The sequence below is a fragment of the Haemaphysalis longicornis genome, unplaced genomic scaffold (assembly GCF_048455015.1).
Source record: "Haemaphysalis longicornis isolate Haplotype H1 unplaced genomic scaffold, Haemaphysalis longicornis Haplotype H1 scaffold_12, whole genome shotgun sequence".
NCBI classification, from domain to species: Eukaryota; Metazoa; Arthropoda; class Arachnida; order Ixodida; family Ixodidae; genus Haemaphysalis; species Haemaphysalis longicornis.
This window is the reverse complement of record NW_027526225.1, coordinates 51,483,575-51,506,104: the sequence shown is the minus strand read 5'-3', so window position 1 is coordinate 51,506,104 and position 22,530 is coordinate 51,483,575. Positions and strand designations below refer to the sequence as shown.

General features: G+C 46.2%; 1 protein-coding gene across 1 annotated transcript in view; it reads right to left on the bottom strand.

Moving 5' to 3' along the window:
* Positions 1-209: 209 nt before the first annotated feature.
* Positions 210-22,530, bottom strand: part of Fim (plastin-2 fimbrin) — a 65,531-nt gene continuing 43,210 nt past the window's right edge. Inside the window, exons 4-5 of the mRNA XM_077693259.1 lie at positions 15,208-15,348; positions 210-4,249 (exon numbers count right to left, since the gene is read on the bottom strand). Coding sequence (XP_077549385.1) covers positions 4,058-4,249; positions 15,208-15,348 — 333 coding nt within the window. The 3' untranslated portion in view covers positions 210-4,057. The remainder of the gene's footprint in view (positions 4,250-15,207; positions 15,349-22,530) is intronic.

Below are 22,530 nucleotides of genomic sequence, written 5' to 3'. Positions count from 1 at the left end.
CAAGTCCTTCACGTCACCTTTCTTATGGATTAGGATGATGTCCACATTCTTCCAAGATTCCGGTACACTCACACAATCCGGTAAACTTGCGGCCTCCTCCTCAAAATTCCCTAAACTATCCCCACATTGAGGAGGAGCGCTTGCTCGGTATTTTACGGTATGCACCAACCAAGCAACTGTTTCAAAAGCAACCAGCCAAAACAGGGAGAGAAAGAAAAGAGAAGCGGCAGTTTTTATTGGGATCGTGGAACAACAAGACACGCTAAGACAGTACATGTGGTCAAAAAGAAGCTTGAAATGAGCAACATTACGCTAATTAAAAAAAGAAGAATCGACGCTCCAGATGTGAACAGACTAGCAAAGAATGCTGCGCTCGCAGGGCTGAACGCATCGGCCAGAGGCCGGCCAGAGGCCGGCCGTCTTACCCCAACAGACGAGGCCCGCCTCGCCAGGTCAAACGCCCCCAAAAACTGGCAAAACACCTATGAATAAAAAGGAAGGTCAACTGAGACAGCACATGGGTTAAATGGAAAAATTCTGCAGAGCAGTCGACACCATAGGGATCGTAAAGTGTGGCCCGAGAATGAAGACTTAAACACAGACGAGAGAATCTCCCGAAATTTTGTTCACTACACATCAAGAAATGGCATCGGTCTCTTTCTGGTCACATTTTAGTCATCAGACTATGAATGTACTAGGCTGCACCTTACCTCACAGAGATAGAATCATGAACAGTTTCAGGCCTGATTGGTTGCAGACTGTACATCGGTAGAATGTGCTTACTGAGGTGGAATGAGTTACGCTGATTTCCCCCAGATGCTGCGACAAGCCACAACAACTGCGACAAGCCATGACGAACTGTACAAGCACTCGCTTACAAGAAATTAATAAAAGCGTCCTAGCACATGTTATCTGTTTTCTTCTTGCCATCGGAATAACACAATACTGACAACTAACGCTAAGGTTGACAACCGCTAAATACTAATTTCTTCTCTACATGAACCACGCAAGCTCTACCATGAAACTAACAAATTTAACTGCACACGAAATGTTTCATTAAGCCAGCTTAAATCCACCAGCTCCGACGCTGTCTCGTTGTTCAGCAAAGGGCCCACAAGTAACTGGAATGCTTTGTGGCTTTCGTCCCATGTGCTGAACGCACAAGCGCATCGTGGTTGCTCCAAATGAAAAAAACGAGCAATGCAAAGTTGAAATAATAAAGGAAGCATTCAAACAGAGGTGCCAAACATTTGAAATACAGCCAGTGTTATTTAAGGCACATCTGTAATTGTTCTGAAACCACGTACAGTTTTTTTTTACAATGATGGTGACACTTATGACACAGTACTAATAGCAACTGCGAGGAAGACACAGGACATACCAGTCTTGTTAGCAACACACTGAGCCCTAACTACCGTGGCATGACCAATACGGCTGTGTGAGTTTTAAGTTTCAATTAAACCATTTAAATTTACTCAATTCGAGATCTGTGAAATAGCCGCTCAGTAATTCTGAATCAACATGCCACTGTCATATCCAAGACTGTCGAAGATGTCACCCCAAAAAAGCTGTGTGTACTAGCTTTGAGTATCACTTGGCCTATTTAACTTTTTGTTAGGTAGCCAGATGACATGTTTGGCAACATAAACAAAGCATTCTATTGAAAACCTATCAAAATTTTTTAAACTGCACCAGAGGCAACTTTAGTATCGCTGAAAAAGCTGAATAATGCAGCATTGTCTGCCAAATATAACAAACGAAGCCATGGAACTCTGAACTATTAGGAGGCACACGGTATGAACTGCACATTTGTAAATATATTTCATGCAACAAGAGCTAATCAATCGTCAGATAAAAAATTAGAGTCGGCACGCACCACTGGCATTGTAAACACACCCAACTGGTGCTGCTCAATATCAACACTGCCGGAGAATGTGTGTAAAGCACCGTAATAGTATAAGCAGTAATGAAAATATGCATTACGAAGTATGTACAATATACATCTGGCCAAAACAAACAGGCAAAGGGAATGTCAAAAAGGAAAAAAAAAAACCCTGTAACAAATTCTCTTGCATAGAGGATCATTTTCTTGCATGCAGAATCACAATACTTGCACATTTGAAAAGAGACGGCTTCAGGTAAAGCCCTTAAATCCATCAATGGCATCAAAATAGTGACGGCGATTGTTAGGCTCGAGGTGATAAATATTGATTGCCATTACTTCAGACTTTTTCACCGAACATCAGCACAGGTTTAAGAATGGCGCAAGACATCAACCTTAAGCAGTTGAGAATTTTCAAAGGCACGGCCATAAAAGGGCTCCAGAATACACACAGTGGAATACCCTGGCATGTAGCAAGCGAAACTGGATATCTAAGGGCCTTATTTTAACATCTTCCACGATAGAACAAACAAAGCGTAAGACTTACCTATCTATCACCCTCCGGTCTGTTATAAACTGTAAATTGCAATTATAAGAACACAAGCTGTCCCATGAAGCAAATTTACCACCAGAACAGCTACATCATTAGCAGGGCTGCACCGAATAGAGCAAGGCCATAAACTGCATAAGTAGCTACATGAAGAAATAAGTAGCTACAAAAAATGGCGGATCTATTGCCAAGCAATGTCGAGTGCACACACCAGACACAAGCCAAATGTAAATATTTGGAATGTTCAAAACGATTCACTTGTCATACATAGTTACAAATTTCAGCTACAGGACTGACAACTACCGCCTTAAAAAACCAAGGAGGAACGCACACCCACTCATGACCTGGTAACAGCTCTAATTTGACAAGAGCTCGTGTCAACCACTTCCAAAGCTCTCAGTGCTAGTAGGGTTGCCCACTGCTGGGCAAGTCCAAAGCGTACTTGCCGCCAGGGTGAAGCAGTGCAATATTAACCGTCACTTCTTGATTGAGCTAAGCTGAACTACTATTTAAGAGGCAAAGCACAAATAGATGCTCACACATGCACTGAGAACTGGCCAGTGGGATGTGCCACAAGTCTAATGCAACATGGAGATCCAAATGAATCCAACAAATTCACACTAAACTGGAAAGAAAAAGGGGGGGTGGCCCCAGACAATGATTAAATTCCAAATTTTTGGGGGGCACAAGCTCCCCTCTGCCATGTTTTCAGTCTGACAGTGCAAATTGTAAAAATTCTAATTTTTTTTTTAGAAATCGATACTCGGCCCTTCTCGATGTGCCCTGAACAAAATAAAGTCCTTACTGGCCACATGCAAGTCGAATAAAAGCAAATAACAAGGCCAGATGGCACTGGGTAGTCCTTACTGGCCACAGGCAAGTCATAAATAAAAGCAAATAACAAGGCCAGATGGCACTGGGTTCAGCACAGCAAATGTGGTCATCGATCGCATGCATCAGACAAATTTCAAACAACCTCCCGCCAGCAGTACACTATGGACCCTTCACTTGGCGTTGTGCAACTGAGCAAGACAAAGCTAGCACCACCCAGGTACCATAAGCTTCATTTGTCGGTGAATCAAGTTAGCAATTTTTGGAAGAGCAAGAACAAAAGTTGCTTGGAAGGCGGCATCTCTCACTACTGCGCAAGTAGCCCGAAAAAGGCATTATTGGCAGCACGCACAAAAAGAGTATAGCTCCAGTTCGCCTCTAAGCGTGTTGGCAGTCTACAAGATGACAGCGGCGGCAACTTCAAAGAGTGTCAGCTCTAGCGAAAAAACGTTTTCTGTATGCTCACTGCCTTGTCCTTGATGTACGCACCTTTTTTTTCTTCTTTCTAGAGTGTAACGACTCCTCCGCCAATGCCTTTCGCCCCGATGTACCCCCTTCTGACACCTTTTTTTACACCCTAGTTGCACAAAGGGCGTGTGCATTGAGGCTCATGCGGGGGTGTAGATGCTGTACGCCTGCTACTTTATCTTTGATGTGCCCATTTGTTTTTCTCGGGTGTGTACCGACTCCTCCGCCTACACCTTTTCCCCCAACGTACACCCTTCTTACACCCTGTTTGCACAAAGGGTGCACGCATTGGAGGCTCACACCGGGGGGTGTAGATGCACTGCTGTTCACTGCTGCTGTTCCTGCTGGTCCTGCTGCTTCTGCTGCCCAGGCAGGTAGTCCCTGGCCATGAGGCAGGCAAACACGGTCATCACCATCTTGTGCTTTCCCTCGGCGATGTCCTCGGGCAGGGCGTAGATGCGAGCACCCAGCTTGCGCGCCATCGAGATGGCGTACTTGGCGTTGGCCAGCCGCTCTTCCTGCAAGCGGGGCCATGGCACAAGTTACAGGAACAGGTCGAAGGACCACGAGGCAGTAGGATGGTACGGAATAGCGTGTGCCATTGACATTCCCTGATAACGGCGCAAAGAGAAATACCACTTTCCTTGGTCTCAACAATGTGCATTCTGTCAGGCACAGTAGTGTGTACACTGCGGAAAACGAAATTTCAACCCTGCTACTCTGAAACAAGTTCAAATTATATGGTTTAATGCGCCCAGGCTAGACGCACGTCATAGTGGAGGGCGCCGGATTAATTTCGACCACCCGTGGAACCTTTACATGTACCGAAATCTTCGCACATCGGAGTTTTCGCTTTTCGCCTCCATTTTAAAAGCGGCCACCATTGCTGGGATTGAACTCGCATGCCTGGGCTCAGCAGCACAATGCCTTAAAGGAGCCATGAAGAGAAAATACAACTTCGTTTAATTTAAAAGAACTAGGATTCAGTATCTCACTCAGCTCCATTACAGCCGCAAAAGATGTTTTTTAACGAAAAAAAAGCAAGTATTTAAAAACTTTCAAATTTCGCGCCACAGTGACGTGTTATGAGCAAGAATGACATGATACGGTCCAACAATAAAACATAATTTTCAATGCGTTAACTGCACGTTAGCATTCAAGTGATGCGGTCAAATGGAACTAGAGGCCCCATTAAAGACGTCCAGTCATGTGTCGTCGCAACAGGCCAGTTAGGCGGCCACCAATCGCACAAACAAGGTTCCGTGACGTCGTAGAAAAGTTGCGGGAAATGGGCTAGGGGGTCGTGACTGCTTCACACGTTTTCTTCAATATCTCCATCATTTGTTTGAAGATTGCGATGATTTTGGTATCATTGTTATCGGGACTAAGCAGTCTTTCTAATAAACCCAACTTGTATTTTGTCTTCATGGTTCCTTTAACCAATGAGCCACCTCAACCCTATTAATTTGATTCAACAATTTGATTCAAGGGGCTTGAGGAGTGTATGTACAAAGCAGAGAATGTCCACACCGCTTACAGTCCCTCAACAAACAAGCAAGGCCAGTACTGCAAAGACACACGGAATGCATGACAGGTAATGCATGACAGCTACGGTGCTCAACACCCTTGTCTATAACACTGAGTTCAACTTCAACTAGTTGCCTCTCAAAACTACGCACTCAAACTTCTCACAAAAAACATTGAGGTCAAAATATATGGTCAAGACTTCAGAACAACACAATAATTTTCTTCAAATGCTTTTCGGTCGAGGCAAGATAAGGAGGCTATAAGTACGAAACTGCTGTTACGGACAAGTGTGTTGCCGTCTGTACTAGATGATGCAGGCAAAAGTCAAGCAGAGGTGCGCTGCAAGGGAGCGAATGTGAGGCATACGTGCCAAGCCAGTGTTCATGGAGATGGGAAACAGTGACGTGTTAGTGGAACATGAGCGCTCCCGAATGAGTGAACCTACTCTCCAGTACCTTTCTCCTTACACTTCCTTCCACGCACGCAGCAATGGTGCCATGAATCTCCAAAGGGGGAGCAGAGGGGGCGAACCTTTTTTAACAGCTGAGCAGTTTAAGCTTGAGCTTGGTCCAGCAGCAATTATAAAAAACTACCAAGAAAAAATGCCAATAGAAAGCGAGCGTGTGCCTCATGAAGAGTGCCCAGCATCAGGCAGCTCCAGCTTCAAGCGCACTCAGCCCAGCGATCGTGGCGTGATCTCTTGGAAGCTCTTCTCGCCAGTTCACATGCATTTGCGCCTGAAGTGAGGGGCACAGAACAGCTCGCACTACAGACGCCGAGTTCGCGAAGCCGATTGCTGCAAGTTCTAACACATGCTAATGCGCTAGAGCCCGCTAACTCACTAGAACACTTTGAGAAAGATGTGAACGGCTGCAGACAAAACAATCCGGGCCTGCCAGTCATGGAGAACTTTGAGCCAGAGCTCTTCGATGTAGGCAGTCGCAAAACTCCACCTCCAAAAAAGGGCCTGCACCTGGACCCCTCCTTTTGGAACGCGTGTACACTAGCGCCACCGCGGCCACCGCATACACTATTAAAAAAACACACTGATTATTCAAACCGACAATTTAACGCTATAACTTCATTTCAAAGGTGCATAATTCTTTATTTTTTGTACTTTCATAAGTTATTCATTGCATTCTTAACTCCGGTTATTATGTTGCGATTGTTTTTGCGTCTCCGCAACTGCCTCGACAAGTTGCCACTTGTGGAGGCACTCGCGCACAACATAGGTCAGGCCTGAAGTACTAAATGTGCAGTTTTCGCTCGGCCTACAGCACGCTGTATGCCAAAACTAATCCACTAGCTCAGTGTTCTCAAATGTGGGTCTGCAAGAGCATTCGAGGGGTACGCGAAACCTCCTCCAACCCTCCCCCCACCCGCTATTCTTTCCTCCATTTTCCAGAACCTGCTGTTAATGCGAAAAGGTGGCTTCGCTGCGGAGCACATATATTTTAACATCTGCTTTGTGCACAAATGCCAGCTATGAAAGAGAAAAAAAAACAGACACAGATAAGGCAGCATATGGGAGCTCAGAAGTCTACTCAAGGGCTCATTGATTAACATTATGGCATGCATTGTCATAAAATGCATGTACGAAAGGCAGGAATTGAATAAGTTTGTGAACCACGCAAGTTGCAAGTGCAAATTGTTTGACATTATGGCACCGATCAACATACATTTCATCAGTGGGGTCCCCAATCACTTTTGACAGCCCCAGAGGGGTCCCCGGTGCACTAATGGCTGAGAACCACTGCAGTAGCTGATCAAGTGGCTCTAAATAATCCTTTCAAGCTTGCGTAAAACCGTCAACCCTTGTTTTTGTCCCTTTAACCCTTTTTAACCCTTTTTTGGCCTTTTCTCACCCTTGTTTAACCGTCGGAAGACCGCATATTACACGCCGCAGACGACACTGCACAAGCGACGGCGCATCTCGACCACACGGTTGCTTTTTTTTTTTTTTACTACTCTTGTTGCAAGTGCAAATTGTTTGACATTATGGCACCGATCAACATACATTTCATCAGTGGGTTCCCCCATCACTTGCGTAAGTTCAAGAGGGGTCCCCGGCGCACTCATTTCTGAGAACCACTGCAGTAGCTGATCAAGTGGCTCTAAATAATCCTTTCAAGCTTGCGTAAAACCGTCAACCCTTTATTTTGTCCTTTTAACCCTTTTTAACCCTTTTTTGACCCTTTCTCACCCTTGTTTAACCGTCGGAAGACCGCATATTACACGCCGCAGACGACAATGCGCAAGCGACGGCGCATCTCGACCACACGGTTGCTTTTTTTTTTTTCACTACTCTTGCTTCAAATGCATATAAAACACTTGCATGGTTGAACACATTGGGCTCCTTCGGCACAACAAATTTCCGCAAGCACCGAAAAACCTATTTTTGCCCAGGTCATCGAGTGGCGAAACACGTTCTATAGTTCATCTTGTCACCAACAGATGGCGCCACTGTATTGAAAATCCAAAAACAGTGGACCAATCATAGCACTGTCTTTTGATGCATGGGGCCTATGGGGAGTTTCGCAACTCCTATATCAAGTAACTCTGCTTTCAGCGGCAAGTTCAGAAATCCACGCGAGGTGCAATAGCGGGGTCTCCGACAAAAAGAGAAGGGCCGTTAAATTTGCCATTTCTCCAGCCTTGCACCATTAGTGCAAGTTGCACCAATTTTTTAGATTTTACCATGCACCGCTGAAAAGTTGCTCGACTATTCAAGACACTGGAATCAATAATTGATAACTAGAATCAGGCGTGCGCAGAAGCGTTCACTGATAGGAAATCAGTGGTTGCTCCACCCTCGCACCTCTCCCCTCCCAGGGCCGTTTCTATGGATGTGTTCCCCCTTTAGAAAAACTTCTGTGGACGCCCACAATTGGTGCCTGAATGAACGTAAGAATGACGCAAATAGCAACCATTATTTCGCAGTACACGCAAACACATTTTGAACTTGACGTGTAAAATGGTCAGCATGAACAGGAACTTCAATTCAGTTGTGAAAGCTATACACAGTGACAAATGGAAATGCATGACATGGGTTAAATGACGTAATTGTACATTGCCGCCTCTAAATTTCATTTTCCCAGTTTCAATTTCTTTCACCACCCAGGAATTGGCCAATGACATAGCCATGGCAGTGTGTCGTGCACGCTTGAATGTTCGTAAAATGCATGATCACTCTGTTTTCCAGTGTTTACAATTCGAGTTTCGCGCTTGCTTTAGGTTGGCTTTTTGGCAATACTCTAGTGCGATGTAAAAAACAGTTGTGGCCTACCTCGGCTTAGATCGGCTAGACCCGGTTATGCAAGCGATAGCTTTAATAACCAGCTCGGCACAGATGAACCAGCATCCTTGCCCCCTCCTTCCATTGCACAACGGCTGAACTGAAGCACTGGCCCGGCTATTCGCCGCGAGATCGACATGTAGGTGGCGACAGCGTCGCGCTGCTAGTGTGGATGCTCCGCTGAGCGGCCCGTAAGAATGCACACTGTGGGCGCACTTCGTGCCTTTTTCCCGCCATGTGTGCGCACGAAAGGTGCAAACAAGAGTGGTATGCTGTAGTTCGGTTCCTCTACGTTCAATGTATAGCATGGAAGCGGCAGTCAGTTTTCATTACTACGCAAAAAAAAAAAAAAGAAAAGTGACGACTCATCGGGAATCTCAGAATGGCCGTGATTGTGGCAATGCTTGTACGCTGTGGCTAGTAGCGAGCTCGATCTTTCCAGACTATGGCTTTGAGCCTTCAATAAAAGCATAAATAGAAACAAATCAGGAAGCCTCGATCTCTGAAATTCAGTTTACAACGGCAATCTCAATCGCTTTCACTGGTAGCATGAAGCATTCTTGCATTTGTGGGATGCCCCGAAATGGTAACACTACTTAACTGCCCCGAAATTGTTTCTAAGAGCTTGCGATATTTTTTGTGTGTTCAAAAGGCAGAATAAAATTACTGAATTTTGATCAGCGCAGAAATATAAATGTAACCGCTCTAACGGGTCTTTTAAATGAAATTTTAACGACTCCGAAGGAAGGTTTGATGAATAACGGTTTCGGATCACTTATTTACGGCTTTCATCGCAAGTGAACTTGCGAATCGAATTGTCAACGCACGCAGTACAACCAACATCCCATGTTTAGCTAGGTTTTCGCAAAGTGACAAGCAGGTTTACAGTGTGCAAACCAAGCTTCTGGGACCTCACAGTGAGCACAACTTTTCTGTTACGGCTGCTCTGTTGACCATTTGCGTTCCTTTTCAAATCTAACAGGTGCCTGCAACAGCGAGATGTGTTTGCATTCTTGCGTATAAGGTCGCTTACGAACCCTAAAGATGGCAATAAATGAAGTTACGCTGTTGCAGATGTAGTAAAACATTTCCTTTATATTTCTCGTTGCGAATCAGCGCAACGAGTTCCCGATAACTACTTTGTTTTGTAAACTGAATATCGCTTTTGTCTTGGCATTTAATTCTTGAGGATTGGTTAAAAAAATGAATTCTGTACATTTAGTTTTTTTTTGGGGAAGGGGGTAACCAAACCAAACTGATAACCAAAGTATGGTTATCAGTATTACTTACAATCGAAACTACACTAGACGGCGTGTTCTGTAGCGGTGAAAAAGCAGTACGTATTTTCAAAACTGATTAACCCCCCTTTGGTCTGGGATTGTTCATGAATTGTGGCTCACCTTTTTCAAAATTGCATTGAAAGCAAGCATTGTGGGAAAAAAAAAAAAAAAAAAACAGCGAGTCAAGGCACACACCCCTCACACATGTGGGCAACAACGTGCTATATTACGCGTTTTCTCCTCTTTCTTTAAACTTAGGTCCACCTTAAGAGGTTAAGACGTGACCATATTAGGCATTTGGTTATGCTGAGCGAGTTTCTAGACAAGGTGATTCATGTCGGATTTGAAAATGATATATGAAAATGATACACGAAATGCCACATGAAAGACGCATACTCACAACTGCTTAATTTTACCGAAAAATCCCCCATAAATACTCTTGCGCATCCATAGAAACGTATTTTAAATAATACGTAAAATTAGCAACTCGATACAGTTGAATAAATGTTTATTCCTCCTCCTGAGTATAAGCAACGACTGTCCAAAAATGGTATTTATTTTAGAAAAGGTACGGGAAGGACACGATCACACAGGCACTTGCGGGTGTAAAATACGTCTCCGGTTATGTATGGGCGATAGCGCACGGGTCGTGTGCAGTGTAAATGTTTTTGTTTGTTTCTTCAATCTATAAGGACACAGCGCAATTTTACAAGGGTGTGGAATTTGCACGCGTATGCACAGGTCTTGTTGCTTTTTACCCGTTTCGCGTACTAAACTTTTGTCCTTTAAATAATCACCACACCACTTTCAAAAAGCACCCTTCGACGTTCCCGAAACGGCAGACGACTGCACTCAACAATAAGGAAAGTCCAATGTGTGGAAGCAGTGTTTATAACACGTTTCACACTCAAGCGGTGACCAGGGCGAAGATGTTTCGTGGAATTAAACCAGCGCATTAACCCGCAACGGCTGCTGATTATTGCATTTCTAGAGGAAATGCGCAAGCAGAGGTAACTATGTCATTGCTTACTGCCAAACGAGCACACATATTGGTTGTTTTGTTGTGTGCAGCACGCGTCTTGCGCCGCAAGCAACGTGAAAAAGCAGACGACGCGAGAGCGCCATCCACACTAGGAGCGGTTCGTCCCGCCGCCGCCAGGGGCCGACTGTGTTCGCGCTCGGGGCGAATAGCGAGAAACTTTGAGGATGCAACGGAGGGGAGAAGGAGGAGGAAAAACTTTAATGACGCACAAGACAGGGTTTGATTTGATTTGATTGAGGGGTTTAACGCGCCGACGCAACGCAGGCGATGAGGCGCGCCGTAGTGGAGGGCTCCGGATTAATTTTGACCACCTGGGGATTTTTATCGTGCGCCGAAATCTCGTACACACGGGCGTTTTTGCTTTTCGCCTCCATCAGAAAAGCGGCCACCGCGGCCGGGAATCGAACCCGCGACCTCGTTCTCAGCACACAAGACAGGGTTAAAGGGAAGCAGAGGGTGTTAAACCTCTAGCACGGGCGGTGTTCCTTATTCTGGGGTCCCATTGATCAAGGCCGCCGCCCATGCCCGTTGGACCAGAGCCTGCCAACACTCCAAGTTTGAGCAGCCGGACAGGGCCACCTTAGATCTAAGCCCTCCCTCATGGGCTCAACTTTGGCTTCTAGTTCAGGATCACATTGGAAGGCCCATACCACATGGTATGCATCGGCCCACTGGCCGGCAGAAGTTACAGAAAACTGAGAAGGACGAGTTGATGTGTTCGAAAATTGAGGGGCTGTAAAATGATCCTGTTCGCAGCCTGTGAAGATGGCACTCCTCATTTCTATCCGGGCCCTTGGCAGGCACTGGGAACACCTGCCTGCCAAGGCGCAGGTATGCTGTGACCTCGGAGAATGTGGTGAGTGGGTGAGGTACGGGTGCAACTTCAGAGCCTGGGAAGTGAGAGTAACTCCGGGGAGATTGATGCTCAGGCAGGCATGAGCACAGCCTTGTACCTCTCTACTCCTGGTGGCCAGGCACCCGTATGAGTTTTTTCATGGTATCCAAGGTTTCTGGATCAATGTTGGTCAGAATTTTCCCTGGGAAGGAGTGCTACCCGACGCTCGATGAAATTTCAGCACGCTTGCTGCGAGTCAGATATTAGTACCGTATTTACACGATTGTAAGTCGACTCGAATGTAGGTCGACCCCCACAAAATTGCATCTCTCAAAAAAAAAAAAATGCGAGCGCCGCCTAGAAAATTGTATCACAAAGAGAAGCTCTACCGTCAACCCACACGGCGTCTCTACCCTACCATCAATGATCGATGCTCGCACAAAAGCTGTGCGCTCGCGGTATGCGCGGTAGATGTTAAAAAAGAAAAGCTTTTGTAAAAGCACCCGGAATAACCATGCGCTATGGGTTGAGCGGGAAGAGCACACCCGCTGTGAGATGACAACCATCGAAGCAACCGGCAGCGGCCACAGCCACGCGATACCAAAATAAACAACATGGCGGCTGACGGAAGCGGCCGCGCGCGATTTACTAACCTCCCACCATCGCGTCGGCGTTGCGCGGGCAACTTTTTCACGCCGGCGTCGACGATTCCCCACGCGCGGCAGCTTCTGCTGCTTTGAAGTTCTACCGTTCTACCTCGGTATGACGCGTGACGAGCGCGGCAGTGGGAGCAGCCTGATGACTTGCCCCAGCCGGCTGGCGCTGCCGATGTTAAGGCTTACCACGGTGGCGGATATTTGATTGGCGCTGTCCATAGCGGCGCGGATAATGCTTTATAGTGTCGTTTTGGACCACATTATCAGCTCCTTTCCTGCACAAACGTCTTCGTTTGAGCCTTCAGTGATATCTTAAAGAGCGGTTAAAAGCGGTCGCTGGAGCTACGCGCACCTCTTCGTGGCTGGTGACGCCGCCATGTTGCCGCCGCCGATCGCGTAGCGCGCAGCATGCGGGTGGAATTAGCGGCAGCGTCAGCGCGGCGCATTTCCGCGAGCAGAAAATGCCCCATGCGGTTCACACTGTAGACCATAACCACGGGAACGAGGGTGCAAAGCTGTCCCCACCTCGTAGCACCCCCGATTTCTCGTTTCTCTTGCCGCTACTAGCGGTAGACGGTTCGACTTCGATTCTAAGTCGACCCCCCAACATTGGATTGTCAAATTTGAAAAAAAGGGTCGACCTACAATCGTGTAAATACGGTATGTGCATTGCGTCGGGGTGAGTGGCGGCCAGTGCTATCGCCGCCTCTTCAGCAGACAATTTTGCTAGTCTTCACCAGTAGTCCGTCCCCCTGTGCTGCCTCGTGCAGGACCCTGACCGTGCAGATGCCTTCCAGTGTGGGAACTTACACAATACTTGCCCTTATGGGCGCCATATTGTTTTGTTGCGACTGTTGCGCAGGATTCGCGTCTTCCCAAGTTGTTCCAGTCAGGGTGCATGTTACGGGGGTATGGGTTTGACGATGAATTTATAGGGCCAGGCAGGAGGGATATCCGCTCTGTCTTCAGCAGTAGGAGGTAGCGTGATCTGGAGATCTTCAGAACCTGCCTACCAGTAGCTCTCACTGACAGTTGCATGGTTTGGCTCGTGTAATCAGCCTCTATGAACTCGGCGATCGTATTGCGCAAGCAGAGCTGTGGCAGTCAGTCAGTGAACATATTGGAAGGGGGTCCAAGGGCTCTGTTGATACCTGTCCTCGTTGTAGTGTCTAGTTTCTTGAGAACGCTCGTTCATAACTTGAGGTAGAGCAATGCATACATCATACGGCTTAAAAGGCAAACGCATGTACGAGGCACAGCGTCTCGCTTTCGTAGAGACCACTGGAGAGACTGACGGGTTTCCCAAATACGAACGACATGTATGTTGACCTATACTGTTTATGACAGCATCAGCCCACACATGCTAGCCCATTGCCTGATCGAGTGCTGGAAGATCCGAGTCCCTAAATTTGGCCCAATCAGTACGTCTCACTTTCCCTCGCGTGTGCCTCAGTTTTTGCACCTTTATCGTTACAATGAGGACGCGGTTATCGCTATCTAATGTTTTTTCCGTGTTGATACATGCATAGTTCTTCGCATGGCGAACTAGGGAGAGGTCAGGACATGCTTACCAAGCCACGCTGTTTCCTATGCCGGTTGGATGAAGAGTGCTCGTAGGAGGGTAAAGCCCATGTCTGCAATGTTTGCCGCTAATTTTCTCCCCTTCAAGTCTTCTTTATAGTATCGCCATTGATAGCTGTAAGCATTGAAGCCTCCCATGACAACAAGTCGCACTCTTTCTAAGATTCGGATGGCTTTGCGGATTGCTGCAAAAGCCTCTTTTCAGTGTTTTCAGCCGGTTATAGATGTTCAGCACGCAGACGCTGCCTTGGAAGCGTCTAGTGTGAAGCATTTGTAGAAATATGTGTTCCACATCCCGGTCTAAGCCGAGGTCTATAGTGGTTGCCATATAATCTTTGTGCCCAAGGATACAGGTGGATAGATCTACTACTTGGTGTGTGCTGTATGACCTGAATTTTACAGATATGCCGACATCTTGCTTTGCAATAACGTCTGACATCACCCCATACGTTTCCAAATATTGATATAGGGTGTATTGTGCTTCTTAAAACACCTACAGTCCCACTGTATAATTTTGAGGTGCCCTGTATTTTTGACGGTTTTGCCATGAGCACAATTTGTCCTTGGGTTTCAAGGTCCGCTGACGAACCGTGTATGGGACCAGGCACATAGGTGATTAATTTTGCTTTCCCAAGCATTGAGCTACGTGTGTATCAGTTCCATTAGTGGATTCATCATTTCGGAGGATGGCGGGAAGGATGTTCTGAATGACAACGCAACTGTGCGATTCAAGCTGGTTTTAATGTCCTCTATTTATTGAAGCAGGACAACTTTGAACTCTGTTTTCTTCTTGACTAGAGCCCCTGACGCCCTGCTCTGTCAGAGGTGCATTCTCGAGCTGAAGCTCATTTTCGGGATCTTCTGCGGGGAGCACAGGCTCCTCACTGCAGGAGGCAGAGACAGTGTCACCGTCTCCGCTTCAAGTGATCGGCGAGTTACCGTATTTGCCCGTAAATAACGAGACCTCGAATATAATGCGAGGGGGGCATTTTTACACAGGTCATTCTTTTTGACAAAATGCCATGGACGTCGCGTTAGTGGAGTGCTTATAGTCCCATCCAATGGCACACAAGACACAGCTATTCTAGCATTCTTTCAACTGAAGAGAGATACGGTAAGCACTTTTTGGGTCGCTACAGACCTAGAAGGCAAGCTGGAAGGCAATAGAAGACAGTATATTTTGTGGCGTCTTAAACGAGGAAGCTCACGAAAACATGTTACTGGGGTGGCCCATCCCACGATTGGCGGTCGATGGCTGACCTGATTAGTGGCATTGAGCACTTGAGCGTAGTTGATGCAACCAGGGTTGATGGCATCCACCAAGTCGATTATGGGCCGCGCGTCACAGATGCACGGGTCCTGGAAGCTGCGGATTTGCGAACTCTTCTGCGCTGACTTCAGCTGCGCAAGGAAAGGGGAGAGAGGGGAGGCATACATTATTACTGCACCTGTGAGCAGCACAAAATTCAGCATCATCGAAGCTCAATACACGAGGCCAGGGGCAACAATTTTACTACTAGCCAACAATAGTAAATGTGCACACTGCATCTTTAAAACATTGCCTGAACTTTGGCATCAAAGAGTTACAGCTTGAAAACCACTGTCATTTCACAATTGATACATCCTCTGTCTCTTCATGCAGCAGGTTCCTTCATAGGGCGGCACCGGCAAAAATTGTGGTCACTGTACAGCTGAACGCCACACACAAACAAGCACCGCCCATTTGGTGTACGAGCTTAGCTATCATGCAAAATAACTACCATTAAATTATGCAGTATCGGAGACAGAAACGCATTTTCTTTGTTTGGGGAGACTAAGGAAGCTCACAGATTGAGCACGCTAATAGATGCACGGAACTAAGTGCGGAAAGACGCATGGAATGACACAGCATCACTTTGCACACTAAATTTATGGCAGTACACGTTGGTTTTGTTGTGGCTTGATGTTTTCTCTCGGCTCTTGCACACCCGTAAGCCACCAAAGCAATGAAAAGATGCGATTCTCATGTCAATATAGCAGCATTTCAAAATGACAATCCAAAATGGCATTGCTTGAGCCAGCATCTTCTATATTTGTTATGTTTTCATCTCGCCTCTTTTCACGGCTGTTTTTAACCCGTTTTTGTTTGTTTCTGTAAAAATCACAAAAGGGTGTACTGAAGGGATTGTTGGTACAATTTCGCGTTTAAAAACAGCACAGAAGACGGGACTAAGGAAGGAACAGATGACACAGGCACTCATGAACAAGTGTGCGCATTTAATTTGCAGGAAGGTATACATGAGGAGGCAAGGGGAAGAACAAAAAAAAAAAAAGCAAAATAATATTTTGATGCATACCTAACATGACTAGTTGTCTAAAAATCATCACGCGGCGGATAAAAATGCTCCCATATTAACTAATCTGTTATCACTTTTATGAAAAAATTTTATTTCGCTTTTTTTTTGTTTCCTCTTCTTTTTCTTCGCTTTTCCTGTATACCTTCCTGCGAATTAAAATGCGCACAGTTGTTTGTCAGTCGCTGTGTCGTCTGTGAACTCCTTAGGCCCGTCTTCTGCGCCGTTTTTAAATGTAAAAACCAGTCCGTGTATTTTTGTTTGGTTAAAAGAAGGCTAGCACCTAACGGTTATGTGCCTATGTTGTGCCTCAAATATGCGTGCCACCACTTTTAGTAGTTCAGAAAGGCCTTGCCGAAATATATGCATTTCTCGTGCTCACGGCCTCGTGGCCTTTGTTAACCCCTTGCAGTCCTTGCCGGGCCCTGCCCGGCAATGAAACACTGCCGTAGCAGTCCGCTGTCACGGTACGCCTTAGGCGTCCAGGGTTAAATTTTGCGGTCTTTCTCACAGCAATTCACCCATATCCCTCGTGTGCATGATGCGCCACCTCTTGAGGGACAAGTGAACTTTGTGTGGTCAAGTTTTCTTCTTTTTGCACCAGGGTGCAGCACAATGCTCAGCACGGGCCTTCTGGAATCCAGAGCGCTTTCGTGTGAGTCGCGCTGTTCGCTGAGAAGCACGGCCACTTTCTAATCGCAGCCATTTTACGGTGGCACACCTAGTGAAAGCAATAACGACTTCAGTGAGGAAGGGAATTGTGTGCCTCCATCAGTTAGTGATGGCAGTGATCCGACAGAAGCGAGTGATGAAGACCGTGACGGCGGTGGAGACAGCACCGTTTAGATCATTGCTCTGTGAGCGACGCATTTTGTCGAAAGACAATGAAATGGCGACGAAAGCTTTTTTTTCCTGGCATCTGGAGATTTCCACTGTCAACAGCTTTATTTGGAGGCGCACACGGCTACAGAATCATGGAGAAATAGCAGTGAAACCTGTAATACCGCCGCAACCTCATCAAACAGCTGAAGGCTTGAGCTGTAGCCGCAACCTCCTCCAACAGCTGGTATGAGGGCTCGAGCAAAAAAGTGGGGCCCATCAGCACGTATGGAGTGCGAGGAAAGGCTAGATGGGACGAGCCATTTTATCACAAGCTCCCAGGCCGAAGCAGCATGAACTGTGCTGTTTGTAGCGATAGAAAAACACAAGGAGGCAGGAAAGAAACTCATTTTCTGCAAAACCTGCAGTAACTACCCTGGCTTGCACCCTGGAGAATGCTTCGAGCGGTTTCCCACACTGCTCAAACATTGGTAAAGAAGTTGCAAGCAGAATGCAAGAGAAAAAACAAATATCCTGCGAGTTTTTCTGGCACAGTTTGTGTTTTTCTTCGCGGAGCCAGAAACTGCCGAAATGGTTGCGGACCGGAACGGCCGGAAAGTGGGTAAATGTTCTGGACTGCAAAGAGTTATGGCAGACATGCTTTTTGCAATGGCATACGGTTTCGGAGAGTTGAAAACTGCTTCAGAAAAGCAATGCCAAATACTGGCGTCAAAAAAAAAAAAAAAAAAAAAGAGAAAGAAGAAACGAAAAGAGTGAAAAACGAAAACAGTGCCACAGTTTCCAGCGATATGCTCTCCACATAAAACTCAGCCGGTCCAGTTTCACATTTTGTTCGTAAGGACACCACTTTTTCCTTTTTCTGCTCATTTCCCAGCTTCAGTTTGCTACACATGTAAACTGGGAACGGCAGCTGTTTACCATATTTTCGCGCGTATAACCCGCACCAAAAATGCGAAAATTTCAGTGGCAAAGTGGGGGTGCGGATAATACGCGGGGTTTTTCCTTTAGTGCAGCTTCATGGCAATGCGCGTTGTGCCGTGAAGCTCCTACGCAGTAACGCTGACTAAGCCTTCATTAGCGGCGATTGCACAAAACATACAAGGACAAGGAAGAAAAAACAAGGACGAAAACAAGAAAAAAAAAACACAAACAACATGTATGGAACCGAAGATGACCTTGTGTACAACAGTGAGGACTGCGGCTCAAGTGATAGCTCTAGCAAGAGCAGTGACACTGAGTGAATTGTGACTTTCGCCTTGCAGTCAGTGTATTCTACTTGCTAATTACACACTTTTTCTGTCTACATAGTATGTGATGTGTTAATTGAGCAGTAGCTTTGGTGCAGCCTTTCCTGTATAAAATGTGCGGTCTGTGCGTAAAATGTGCGTCCTGTATAAAATGTGCGTGAGGATTTTTTTTTTCATTTCCTGTAGGCTGAAGGTGGGGGTGCGGATTATATGCAGGGGCGGGTTATACACGCGAAAATACGGTAATTTAATGCAAGCCAACTTGTTTCTCCACTTCTGCTTCACTTTAATTACGGGTTGTCAGAACAGTAGTAGCAGTTGCAGTAGTAACAGTAGTAGTGATAGTAGTAGTATAATATTACTAGTACTGTAGTAATAGTAGTAGTGCCAGTAGTAGCAGTAACAGCAGGACGAGTAGTCATAGTATACTACTAGTATTGTTACTACTACTACTGGAGTAGTTGTAGTATACTAGTACGAAATAGCGTCAACGACCAAAAAGCCCCAGGTGGTAGGAACACGTACATGCCTCCATGCAATGCAAATCATACCTATACTGATGTTCTCGAGTGCGAGCGTGGGGAAATTCTGCCCGATAAGAGGGACTATCAATGCACAGTAATAAAGAAACAAGTTATCTATAGCCATAAAGATAAGGCCACAGCCTAGCCTCAGTTGAGCGATATAACAAAGCTTCACTTCTGCAATTTCCTGGGTCTTAGTAGTATTGTCATCGTCCAGCTGTTCCCACGCATGTTCCTTGAACTCCGTTTGCTAACAACAAAACGCACACAAGTTTGGTTCATTGAACACACTGATTTCTCCTGATAACAATGACGACAATTTTATTACAAACTTCAAACAATTATTGGAGATAAGGAAAACACACGAGGCGATGGCAGCCTCTCCACTTTCTGGCAATTTCTCCACGACTTCACAGAATCTTAGTGCAAATGGCAACCGCCATCCTAAGCCACTGGCAAGTAGCATGACCGGGCAACTGTAGCGATGCATCTACTTCCGTTTGGTGCTATCACTCGAATGCCAACATACAGTTAAACTGATACCAGTTTTCCCATTGCATTTCTGAAGTTCAACATCCTTCATATCTGGATTACAGCTGAGAGAGTTACCAAAGTCTAATTCTGTCAAAATTAAAGAAAGGTGATCTTTGTCTTCACGGTGCCTTTAAATTTACTCACACGACTTTAGTAAATGCAGCAACAAGTCCAGCACTGTTAGTCATCTGTCTTGTACACATTCCACTTTGTCACACCCTATACTAGAAGGAGCAGCCTATACAAACTAGAATGGGCGCAGCTTCCTCGACGTTAATGCAGTCACAAACTCACAAGTTCTCAGACAGCTGCCTCGCGTACATAGTGTACAGGCGGAAAGATGCACGCAGACCTTGGCACACAGCCGTCGCCCACGCGAGCGTCACGCAATATGACCTCAATAAGAATTTGCCAGGTTGCATTTGCGTATTCTCAAGCAATACGGCTGCGCAATTCTGGAGGCATAACACGCTGAGTTTAGGTCAAGGAGAAAAGGCTTACTTTGGTGTAGGAAGCAGCGGTGTTTCATCCGCCCGCTGAGTGGGGCATATTTTTTGTGCAAAAACTGCCTAAACTAGCGTGGCCAGTTTAGCTTCATGCGTATTTATCCCGCCACACCTTAGGTGAAAAAAAAAAAAAAATGTTAGGGGCTGAATTCCGCTGACAGGTCCCAAAGCTGCAATCACGAAGTTGCAACAAAAAAAGAAACCACAAATCTCATTGCAAAATGCAGTGAAAGCTATTCCATCATGTTTGGACACTGCGATTAGTTTAAGGCTGCAACATTTCATTACACCCGCCTGTTACCTTCGTAGTGCTTTAAAACGCATCACCTCTATTTTTAGATGGCTTACAGTTTCTGCATGATTGCCTAAGTGCACTTAAAGTTTATGTGCACCTTTCTAGTGCACTTAAACTATTAAATGTGGTGCTGAAAATATAGCATGAGCAAGCAAACTTACATTAAAATATGCTGGGTTCAGATCCAATTTGCCCCACAAATGTGCTTAGCTGATAGATAAGGCACCATATTTATGGTGCATAGCCAAAAAACCACCCAAATTAAGAGTTGTCCCTGGGTAGGCTAGGCTTTCGGCATACTACAGCACCAGAAGTGCATCGCGTCCACAGCTGATTCGACATTACCGCACATTACCAAGCTTCGTTACATGTAACCTCCAGTGATGGCCACTAGTGGAAATGATTAGAATTATGTACAACTTTTTAAAGCTTTTTCAGCCAAGACTACCTTAACAGGCTACACTCAATACGGCAAGAGAACTGCACAACACTGCTTTTACCATTTGGCAGTTGCACAATATGGTAAACTGGGCCGCAACATCGCTCAGTCCGCATGTGTGGTAGCAAGACCTTCAAGGGCATACTCCAGAGCAGTTACCCATACAGCGCGTCTGCGTGCGCACTTACATACTTACATATACATACATACATACATACATACATGTACATACATATAAATATATGTGTGTAGTAGTGTCAACAAATACTGTTCAGCCTTCCGCTTAATACACTGAAATGAATGCGATGGGGTATCATTTGCCCCTGCATTGTATACTTCATTTAAAAATTGAAACTAAAATTATTAGTTTCTCATCATACAGGGATGCCTCATAATTTATTTGTGACTCCAGCAGGTGGAACATTCACAATGTACAAGTTAGTTTAAAATTATGACTTTAACAAATAAAAAATGCTTCCACACAATTCCTAATTTAACGCAACAGCTTATATGAGCAGTGTTAATATTGTATTGTTGGTGGCATTAGATCTTACATTTGTTACCATGACTCCATGGCACCCGCATTGGAGATTGACCCGCCCTCACTAAACTTTGCTCACTAAACAGTGCAGTAGGAAATACAAGCAGGCACAATTTCCAGCAAGCCCCACTAATTGCAGCATATGGGATTGCCAAAAGACTGTTTTCAACTCCCTTTGTCAACGACTTCGAATTGCGCACAAGCAGTCATGACAAATGGCAGAAAACAATCCCGTAAGCTTAAAGGGGCACTGACACAAAATTTTGAAGGCGAGATAACTTCAGAGATAGATTGGTGGGAACACATATACATCATCTGCAAAATATCAGCGGTGAATACAGCCTAGAACATATTTAAAATCAATTTTGAAGTGTGCTAAACGCAACCGAGCGGCCAGCAGAGGACCACGCGCAAGTGTAAATAAACAACATCCAAACACGTCACGAGTTTGTGTTTGCCGCTTCCGCACTGCCGGCTCGCCGCTCCAATCGGAGGGCCGGAGGGCGGAGCTTCTGCTCTCGAGAACGAACGACCCGATCGTTGGCGGCGGAGGCGCCGTGATTTCGTCAGCTCATCGGGCAGCTGGCCGCGACCAAAGTTCTACAGCGATTCCAGGCACTCTGTTTCTATTACTGTTTATTACCATTGGATGCGGAAACGCGCCGGAGGCATGAAAAGCCCACTGAGCAAGCCGCACGGTTGCTGTGCAGGCGGCGGCCACGGCCGCGAAGTGGCCCACGCCGGCGCAGGTAGCTCGAGTGATAGCTTGTTACCGCTGCACGAAATTGTCCCCAAGTCCCGACCATGGTGGCTTACATGAGAAAGGAGTTAATGATGCCATGGCGGGTTGCATTAAAAATTGTCATCTGCACCGCTTACGAGAGCGGCACTCGAAGATCCGCCGCAGTGCTAAGCCGAACACATCTGTAGGCGGACCTGTAGGCAGACCAGCCGGCTGCTCCCAGCGCGCGTCTTGCCACCCACCGTCTCGAGCGGCGCGCGTCGTTCGTTAGCCGCGGTAGCATTTGCACTCGCAGCGCCTGCGTCACATCCACGGTCGCTTTTTAATTAGGCGCCTCACGAGATCAGTACGGGGGGGCATTTGCAGAAACTGCCGTCGATGCGGATTCGACAGTGCTACGGCGGCTCTGCTCTAACTGTGATATCCCTCCGACGGTCACGTGGTCAGCTTTGTTCACACAAAATCCACAAAATCCATCGTTTCGCGGCACTCGCTGAAACCGAAACTGCGACTGGCCGCATTGAAAATGCCTCTAATTAAACAACCGTCGCACGCTGAAGCAAATGAGGTTTCTACAGGTTA